We start from the raw sequence: 10,866 nt of genomic DNA on the forward strand, positions 1-10,866 counted from the left end.
TTTGACATCGGGCAGTCTGGCCATTCAGGGGCAAGACGAGTGTATCCGCCGAGGCGCCTTAGTCACAGCCTTCGGGGGCAGCTGGCGAGCGTTTGCTACAGTGACGAACGTCGCTTCACTTGAAAGAAATTCATGTTTGTTCATTATTCATGGTATTGGGGTCATAGCTTCACATTCTCCGGCCACCACGTTTTACGAATATTCTCTTATTAGTGTTTTATTACGGAAGCGGAGAATTACGCTTTAGAGTGTTTTATGATGCCATCTATGCTTGGGTGCTTTCTTTTTTGTTAGTTTTCTCATATCATGCGATGAGTGTGCATGAGGCCTTTTTCACTTTGTATAGTTATGTGCTCTATTTAGAGAGAGGTGTCCACACAGTGAGCTGTGTTAAAAAGTGGCAGTGGGCGAGGTTCAACGACAGATTAGTCGTCGGATTGCTCATGCGATGAATTTCAAAAAGTATATGGTTGATGTACCAGTGGCCCCATAACAAAACCATGAAGTGGTCATTTGAGTGGAATTTTTTGGAGGGTTCACCTTCCATGAGCAAGGAGGGTTACAAAACGGGTGCCCGCTGCCACGACCAAGTATTCTGGAGAAAACTTGAGGGTCGGGGCACCCTCGGCTCTGCCGATGTAGGTTTGCCCGATATGATCCAGTTCTAAACGGCAGCTATGTAACTTGATCACGAAAAAATCCTTCCAAATAAATGTTTATTTCTTGAAGCTTCACCGTCTGCTTCATTCTATCTGAAGCCTCCAGTGAATCTATAGGCATTAGTTATAGCATTAGTACTCCCCTCTTGAGCAGAAGTGTGGCAGTGCGGCTCGGTCGTCCAAGCAGGAGAGTAGTACCCCTTCCCTCGAAAGGCAAGGGGAAGGCCGAACAACATTTACTTCCTCTTTAAATTAAAACACACAGCCGGCTCACGTCACGTTAGGGCTCTTTGCGCTGATCAGTGGACCAATCAACGGCTTTTACCATGGCGACGTCACGTGCATGATCCTGCTGGTGCATGACTTGTTAAATAGGGACAGAAAAAGACCGGAGAAAAGCACGAGACTGCGTTTTTTTGTCTGTGGCTTATATGTGGCGTGTAGTTTTGCAATTCTCGCCAAGGATCATGGTCACATCCCTCTTGGGCGCTATAACGTGAAGCTATCCCAATAATTTTCTATTCCATTTCCGCAATTAACCCTCCGCGATCGCTCAACAATTTTCGAGCCACGCCCACGTCGGCTGTCTGTAACGTGACGTCACAAAATCAGTGAGAACTCTCCACCTCAACAGGACGTGTACACACTGATTATGCATTTAGCTCTGAGAAAGGAAAATGAGCCCAGCATTCTTGGTCAAAATATTTCAAGCTGCTCCCACTGTCCCTGTCTGTGACGCGACGTTAGAAAACTGCGAAAACTGTCCCTGCCTAAGTGACGGACACGTTCTACATATCCAGTAGTGGGCCGAAGACTACTGACTTTTTTTAATAACTGGAGACTGCCCGGACCGAAAAGAATAGCAGTTGCCTGCCTAGCGATCGTTCTGGCACTGGCTGCTCGCAGCCGCCAACAAGAACTTATTTCTTTGCGTATAGTGCAAATGAAGTTCGAAACCAAACATCAAGCGACCATTCCAGTATAATCTGTATGAAACACCATGCACGTATTTAGCTTATGCCCGCCTGCAACGAAGATACGGTCAAACGGTGTTTATTCACTTCGTTCTAGTCGTTCGAGCTTTTTTCAGCTTGATTACACAATACTCTTTGATGGAAAATAGACCTCGGTAGCCGAGACGTCAATTAATCTAGCGGCTCGCAGAGCTGGTGTGCTATTTCGACTGCGGTTGCCATCCTGCGGGCGCTGAACGAAATAGATTGGATGCGGAATCGACCCAAATATGGATACTCGAAATAAAAGTGGGCCACCTACGTTTATTTCGAAATGTTTCCGAACCGCTTTTGGGTTAGACGTTTATAAAAAATTTACCTTATGGTTGCACGCAATTCATTTATTAATCTGAAGACATCCTACTTAATTTAACGGTGTTCTTTCTTTTTTTTGCGATCATAGAAATCTGAATTGCTCGTATATTGCTTTGGGTAAGTAAAGGGGGCAGTTTTTAGTGGAGCAATGAAATAATGATGCCTGTTTGTTTCTACCTAGATTATCAAAACCGACTGTCCGACAGGAACTACAGCTGATCGCGCGCACCGCCCTGATAGAGCAATTGAAGAAGTGCTCCTGGAAGTAATTGTTAGCGCAGCAATCGAAGGTGGTTCCTGATGTCCCGCTTCTCAGTGCTGAGCAATGATCTTTCTCATCTTGTCCAATTGTCGCTGTCGTTCTACACCACTCTTGGCAGTGTAATGTTGTCGAGATTTTTCCGCTCGTAGGTGACGTTGCTCTGCCAAGTCTGCATCAATGAGGATCCACTTTAGTAGCATCGTTAGGGCACCGATGCACGCCGCTGTGATCGTCAAGAAGCTACCGCAAGCTAAGCAAGGAGAAGCTGGTTAATCAGAGACAAAGTCTCAGATTGGTCTGATAAACTAACTACTACGTAACAGAGTACTTCGGCAATTGGAGACGTCGGCAGCACTCTCCTCAATTCTACTTCTTCAGTGTCACACCGGCATTATGTCAACGCCGCTCGGACGACTCGGAGAAGCCGGCGCCACTGTCCTCTTCCGGTGACCTACTTGCCCTCCACTGGCTGAGCCCCCTCTAAAAATGCCCTTCCCCTCTACCTGCCCCTGGCCTGACGCCAGCCGGTGGGATAATGAAAACCTCTTATGGTCGCCAATGCTGTTTGCTTTAAACCCAAACAAGAAAGACCTCATGTAAACGAGGAGAGTGTTAGGGCGGTTCCAAAACGTTACCGGTCTCTGCTCGCGTTTTCGTCGGTGGTTAGGTAAGTATGGCGTGAGGAGATTGCAGTAAAATTACACTGGAATGGCTTCACATTACAGCGCCTTTTTACACACAACTCGCATTTATTTACGACACTGACACATGTTTCTACACGCCTCCTATATCGGCTTTACGACTGTGCTTGCGACATGCCGTAGCTGAAGTGCCTTTAAACAAGATACGTTTTTCTTTTGGAATGTCGATCGCCAATTGCATGCGTTACAGCCCAATTTGATTATCAGCTGTGATTGAAAGTCATGTGTCGCCATGTATTCGGCGAGAAAAATTACCTGTGTTGAATATGCGAATTGGGACCTCGATGCTTCTGAGTCTACGCCGTTAAGGATCTAAACATGTCTCAAGTTGAATTACTATCGGTGGCCGCCGCTTTCTGAGTACGGCGGAATGATCAACGCTCGTATGCTAAGCCCTCGTAGTGCATCAAAGAGCATCAGTCGGCCTAATTTAACCCAGAACCGTCTACTACAACGCACCTTATCGTGGTTCTTTTTCTTTGTGGTGATAAAACACCTACACATAAAAGAATTCATTATGTGCATTTTAACTTTGGTGTTCACCTTCTCGAGTGGTAGAAAGCTCTTCTGTGGTGCCCAAAAGACAATGCTGGGGAAACTGTGGATTACACTTCTACTTACACCAAGCTGTCTTTTGACGCTCTTACATTTCGCTTTCCTTATTTCTAGGTTACAATAAAGGAAAACACTTCTTCCCTATGCTTTCCCGGACTGCAATGTCTGCTGGCTTCATGTGATTGTCATTAACAATATAAGCGCCCCGCATTTCTTCCTATTGTTGTGGCTCGATGCATAGCAATTGTGCCGACGTTTTCAGGGGTGATGCAAATGCCGCAGCACACTAAGGTTTATAGACCTGTTGCCGGGGGGGGGGGGGGGGGGGTTCACGTACTACATACTACGCGTGGGTGAAAGGATGTTTCTCATGTATACATCAGCCGTGGTACGGGAGTTGCACTGGCTAACATTCCCAGGGTTAGATATAGTGCACATACACAAACAGCTAATACCCTATAAAACGGAATGGAGGGCCGCCGCCCTCCACAGCTCAATATATTTGCGTAGCACGCGCAATGCGAGGTGTGGGTTCGGCTCGCACTTGCAAGAAATTGTCTTTTCACCCGCTTTCACTACTTCTTTCCTTATTAGTTCTATATTTCAATTAAATACACAGTTATTTTCCTTTTTTGCTTTTTTGCCTTTATTTTCTCAAGGCTTCATGTGTGTTTGACTAGCAAAACAACGAGACCCTCAGTTACACTTCTCCATGAAACGCAGTACGCAGCTTCTTTGTTCAAGGCCCGTTACACTTGTGTATTCTGTTCATCTCTTCGAAAGCCGAGCACGACACCCGGCGTGATCTGTGTGAGCGCGCGGTCTCATTTTTTTTTTAAATTTTGTTTCAGCTCACCAGCTATGAAAGGTTCCAGAAGCTGCAGTTCTTCGGAGTCAGTGGCCCGAGCTGGGACACGCAGCCGGTGTTCCAGTGGAGTACCAGTGGATTCCCGGACAGTCACGTTGGTCACCCCGACCGGTGGGAGTTCGGTCCAGTGCTGCACACGTGGGGATCCTGCAAGTAGTCACGTGGCACAAACTAGCCGGAAAAATAAACTATCACAGCACGTTTTCCAGCGTCACGTCCCCTTCCCTCTTTTTTTTTTCTAAGGATTTAGCGTGTTCTCGAGATGCGATGTATAAGGCGGAACGATAGCAGGGTCGGTATTATGTACGGTTTACTTTTGGCACGATTCTATTCTTTGGTTATCTACCACGCACGACCGTCCGATCCAGGTGCTAACGTGTGTGAAGCACTGCTCAGGCTACTCACGAAGTGCGTATAGGAATAGCATTTGAATAGAAAGTTTGAACCACGCAGCCCAGTTCTCCTGTCTCACGGGTAAGTTCACTGCCGCCTAGAACGAGTTAACTTCGACATACCGAGTGTGACTTTAGTGGCAAGCTCCTGCGCGGAGAAGTGTATCATGTGGAATTCATAGTAGCGTCATTTGGTCGGTACATACTATATGTCTCATGAAAGAAGGGGAACGCTGACCTAGAAAACGTTTAGTTAAAATATCAAAGACGTTTCGTCTCCATCGCGGGAGCCTTGTTCACAATCTTCTGAGCAAGGCTCCCGTGTGAGAACCGAGACGTCTTTTATTTTTCCATAAATGTTTTTTTCTTGGACGGCATTCTCTATTTTGACGTTGTGCTACTTCTCGACCATACGGGATTCTGCCATATCCTGTATTTCACACTATTATGTTTGTTTTACAAATGCTTACAAAATAACACTGCGTTAAAGCTAAAGACCGCATATAGCGTCAATGTTACCCAAGTATCTCTCAACCAAATTTATATGATTATTTATCGCAATAATTATCAAGGCAGCATTGCTTTTAGGGAGGAAAATTGGGGGGAATGGAGGTGTCGCTACTAGATCACACGAGTATGCCACATATTTCATGAACATCGGCACGGCAGTCCCCCTGCTCAAGCCAGAATGAGAACCTATAATGCTAGAATTATTCCAGCTAGTGAGTCTTACAAGCTCCGGCCTGCTTAGTGGCTGAACAAATTCCTTGCTATCTGAACGTTCAGCGCGACTTCTTCTGGAGCTTCGGAACAGGGGACTGCGCGTTCGACATTACAACCGGTCTATACAAAGAGCGGTTGCATTCTTCCTAGTAGCAAAGCGTCCATTTAGTATTGTCAGCAACGCTCACATCTTAATGTTTTTGTTTCTCTTGATGATCGTGGCAAGAGGCTCAGATGTATTGATAATATTTGATCAATCGTAAGATTTATGTTAAAAATGTAAATGGCACTAGCTTTCGTCACATTGGATGTCATGAGGCTGTGCAAGGGCAGGGCTCAATCTGAAGTACTGGCCTCATGCATAAGGCGTTTAGACGGCGGCACCACATTGTGCCGCTATTTTGCTCGAATGCTAAATGCATTACCGTCGACAGATATCGTAAGATGGGTTCTGCTGAATATTTTTGAAGAGCACGTTAACATTCCCGCGTACCTAATCACGTAGATTGGGGAAGTAGCACTTTTTGTTTGGGGGGGGGGGGGGGGCTGCTTCGCCAATCGCAAATGTATCAGTACGTTCCCGTTCTGTATTTTTACAGCGAAGCTGTTAAAGGCTAGTTCCCCCAGGATCGAGTCCGCATGTAGAAAAAAACTACCACCGTCAGCATTTCGCCTCCATGTTCGTGGCAGTTTCCCGCCAGTTGTGCCTTAGCACAGCTGTCAAAACGCATGACTAACACGGCTGATAAGTCATAACATCAATAACATCACGTGCTCGTTATTTACGTCACGATTAACGATAATAAAATCACGTGTGGCGCATACCCGCATTGAATATGCGGGTATGAGAAAGGAATATTTGGGTATGAGCCAGTGACAGGAAAAAAAGAAAGAAGGAAATAAGTAAAGAAAGAGAGAAAGAGAGAGAAGGTAAGAAAGAAATCACGTGTGGCCCATACTTGCATTGGATTTGTAGCTATGAGACGCCGAGAGCAGGAGCGGGAGAGATCTCACAGGATCGTGACGCTGCCGTGCAATATGCCACGGCTATGAACGCTGTGGCTCATACGCTAGTGTATGATGATGGGTCGAACTAGGCGCAGCAAAGGCACTACTTGGCCATCGCACCCGGCGAAAACAAGACGCCGGTGTCCTTGCTCTTTGATGAACATGTCGATGACGCTCAATATAATCAACAATGATAATATAAAAATTCACTGCAGCAGCATACCCACCATAGCCACAGCCTCGCTGGCTTCCATCTTCACAGTAGTAGAAGGGCTCTGAATTTTTAAAAGTTTTTTTCGATGCCTCGCGGATCTTAATGCCTAACGAACTACCCCAATCCTCAGTTTTGATCTATTTACACTGCTTTCAGCGACGAAAACCGTCGTTGGATGCAGCGCACATATAAGGCCTGCGTTGACGGCGAGACTGAACACGACACTGCGTTGACGTTCACCGTCGATTCAGGGCACACATCGTCGTGTACCAGACGCAACGAGAGCTTGGAAACGCGAGAAAGGAGAATGCACCCCTAATGAAAACGATAGGCGCGGAGAGGACGACAAAAGGATGACTATAAATCCGCCTGATTGAATTCGGAGCCTAAGTTTGGGAGCCGTCACACCTGCGCAGGCTAAGACACAATTCAAAGGGAACCTAAAGCTCTCGTGAATTGAAGTCTCCTTGATTTATGTTTCAACAACTAGACAAACGAAAATCTTCTTCTTCTTTCTGGGGTTTTACGTGCCAAAAGCAGTTCTGAATATGAGGCACGCCGTAGTGGAGGGCTCCGGGTTAATTTGGACCACCTGGGGTTCTTTAACGTGCACTACAACGCAAGCACACGGGCGTTTTTGCATTTAGCCTCCATCGAAATGCGGCCGCCACGGCCGGGATTCGATCCCGCGACGTCGTGCTCAGCAGCGCAACGCCTTAGCTGACTGAGCCACCCCGGCGGGTAAACGAAAATCAGAGTCAGAAGTGTAATTACCGCCGTTCCATTTGGTGAGGCCACAATGAAAAGCGACGCGAATGAATGGGTTCGCCAGCTTCAGTCATGTTTAAGGGATTAATCGAGCACCCCAAGACGAAACATGTTTGTTCGGATTTGGTTCCACGTGGTATTTTGGCAGCACGCAAGAAAAAAAGAAACGGGATGTAAACCTAGTTTGTTACCACTAGCGAAGGGTCTGCTTGGCTTGGTTTTGCGAAGACTATGCACACAGTGTTTCAGTAATGCACGCTTCCGCGCTTGGTAAGCTTCTTTATAACGTGCTAATCTGGCCTCCCTTTGCTCCGGTATTTCAGAACCTAACTTTGACTTTGCTTGAGATTTTGCAGCCTGCCTTCTAGCTATATCTGCTGGATGATTGGATTCAGCTTGTCGCTTGTGCTGAAGCACGCGCACAGACGGCCCAGCCGCCGCGCCATCCATGGCGAGACTGAGCGCCCAATCGCCGGCGAAGCGTCCGACCCTCGCCTAGTGACGTGGTACCACAGCGACGAGGCTCCGAGCTAGCGCAGCGGCAACGCCTTTCCGCAGCGGTTCACGTGGCATGTGAAGTCACACCTGCCACACGTGCGTTCGGCGGCTCGCCCTACGGCAGCTCGCGGTCATTGCGTCGCGATGAATGATCGTGCGAGACATGGCGTAGTACAGCTGACGCTCTAATAAACGACCACACATTATCACCCAACAGCTGGCGGCTGTGCCTGCAGCACCCGGTCATCATATGGCACTACATTCGCGGCGTTGCCGCATGAAAGCACCACCAATCCGAACTCTACGCGCGCCCGGTGCCTATAGAGTTATTCGTATACCCGTCCTTGATTCTAAACGCGAAGCACTTCTTGGCAATATCTTTGACAATATCTATCTATCTATCTGTCTAGCCGCCGACATCTTCGTGCTCTCATGGTCGCGTTGTTAACTTGGTATGCACCAAAATTGCCACACTAAGACAAGAGTATATGACGAACATAAATGATGTAAAGACATGCGTGTCATGTAGGTCATGAAACAGCCGCCAACGTCTATGTTGCTCTCATGGTCGTTTCATTAACTTGGCATGTACCAAAATTGACATCAGTAAGATAGGGGTGTATGACGAACATGAGTGATAGGTAATGACATAAATGTCATGACATGCATGTCGTGTAGGTGATGCCAATGACCCAGCGAAAAAAGATGAACGCTCAAAAACTATTTTAATGGTTTCGGACGTGAGTACTAAGTGATGAAAACACTAAAGGGTGGCGGAAGAAGACATAGTCATGACCATGACTCAGCAAAAATGAAAATGGCTCAGCGAGAAAAAGATTAACACTCAAAAGCCACTGAAATGGGTTCGGATGTGGGTAGTAATTGAAGGAAACACTAAAGGATGGTGGTAGAAGTCATAGTCATGACCATGATTCAGCAAAAATGAAAATGACTCAGTGAAAAAAGATTAACGCTCCAAAACCACTGGAATGGATTTGGACGTGGGCATTAGGTGAAGGAAGCTCTAAAGGACGAAACAAAGGATATTGCTGGAATCGAACAGCTCACGGTTTGTGCAAGGTACCTAAACAACGATGCCAACTACATAGAAGGAGTTTTTTTAGGTTTTAGCACCGAAATAGATGTCCTCTTTATTTGCGACTGCAGGTTATGCAAATGTGTACAAACTGCTGCAGATTCTAGTCAGGCTACCAGTGACCAGTGCCAGTGGAAAGATAATATCTTTTTAAGATCAGATTACTCAAAAAACTACTTGCGCTCTACAATGTCTCAGGAACGCATGTTTAGACTCGACCTTCTATACGCTCACAGAGATGTCGGCATCATCGTGTGCGAAGTCATTAACCGCTTCGGTAAACTTCCCCGCCGAGTGAAGTTTGTGTTTTGATAGCGAAGCATCAAAGATCAATGCAAGTCAAAAGCTATCTTCATTCAGGTCCATAAACTCGTAATTATGAAAACGTATGACTGTTCAATAGCTTTTAAAACCACAGAACTTTTCGCCGTTTATTTTAACAGTTAGTATCATAATCAAAATGATCATACCAATGCGAAAACTGCGCATTGAAAGCCCGGCCGACGGGGCGTTTCCCAACAAATACACTCTGATATTGGGTAGTTCAACTTGCCGCATCATATATGGCTTTCGTTTGGCCTTTTCTTTTGTTTTGAGCTACCTGCTTTTACTTATTTTTTGAACCGAAGCAATACCCTTCTTTAATTTTGGGTGCAGAGTATTTGTTTGCAGAATACTTTAATTTTGGGTGCTGAACTCGAAGCAAAGGCAAGTGTTTGATGTTATAGTTCAGCGGAAATCCGCTAGGTGGAGATAAGTAATTAAAGGGAAACTGAGACATCCACCCAAATGTAGCGGATTTCCGCTGAACTATAACATCAAACACTTGCCTTTGCTTCGAGTTGTCGACAAATTCGATTTCGCCCTGCCATCTGCTAGCCGCCTGGTTATTCTCAGATGGTAGAGCGGCTGCCCCGGAAAGGCGGTGGTCCCGGGTTCGAGTCCCGACCAGGACGAATTTTTCTTCAACTGCGAGGCTTTCTTTCGAGGAACCCGGTTGGGTTTTCCATTGTAGCAATTGCTACATTTGGGTGGATGTCTCAGTTTCCCTTTAGTCACCCTCTTTGTTTGTGTTTTTATTCGGCAGTCTACGTTGTGGTATACAATCCCTAAAGCCTGCATGTTGTATGATTATGTTCCGTAAAGTTCAATTGGGATCTATGTGCAGCCGTAATCACCGAGCACAATAGAACACGCACGCAATAAACTATGAGACAAACTGTTCATACCTCCAGGTATTTATTTAAAACATATAGTTGTACTTTCAATAGAAAGATCGGAAACATAAGAGCGTCACCCAGAGGAGGTGCCAGTCCGGTCGGAAATCTGAAGCACGGCGTCACTACATCCTTAAACGACTGCGGACATGTCGAGCAGAAAAAAAATGAGGGGATTTACAGTTGGAGCAAGGCAGCCGGGGCGGGTATTTTGTAGCGATGACTTATGACTTATTCTATGCTAGTTTTATCATCCACCGCTCACATCCCGTTGGTAACGCAAGTGGACCGTTGCTCTGACCACTGACAAAGCGGATAAGCGCGAAAAGGCATTAGCACCGGAAAGGCATCGCTACAAAATACCGGCCCTGAACCCCAGACGTCTACTATGCGACCGTGATGACAGCCTACGCAGCGTCATCTTGCGATTATGACGCAGTTACGCGTGCCAACATGGTTGCGGGCGAACTTCGCCAGACTCAGCAGAGCGGCTATCAGCAGCTTAATCGGGCACGTCAGCGTGCGGCTCCAGCGTATTTTCGTGATTCCTCGAAGTGTCAACGTGGATAATTGTGCA

The 10,866-nt window shown here is 46.5% G+C and overlaps 1 protein-coding gene across 1 annotated transcript in view; it reads left to right on the forward strand.

The window, feature by feature from the left end:
- Nucleotides 1-4,550, forward strand: part of LOC119431753 (putative phospholipase B-like 2) — a 68,014-nt gene extending 63,464 nt beyond the window's left edge. Inside the window, exon 11 of the mRNA XM_049658030.1 lies at nt 4,357-4,550. Within this exon, the coding sequence (XP_049513987.1) occupies nt 4,357-4,530 (174 nt within the window). The 3' untranslated portion in view covers nt 4,531-4,550. The remainder of the gene's footprint in view (nt 1-4,356) is intronic.
- The last annotated feature ends 6,316 nt before the right edge of the window (nt 4,551-10,866 follow it).

Source organism: Dermacentor silvarum, chromosome 10, assembly GCF_013339745.2.
Source record: "Dermacentor silvarum isolate Dsil-2018 chromosome 10, BIME_Dsil_1.4, whole genome shotgun sequence".
Taxonomy (NCBI): domain Eukaryota; kingdom Metazoa; phylum Arthropoda; class Arachnida; order Ixodida; family Ixodidae; genus Dermacentor; species Dermacentor silvarum.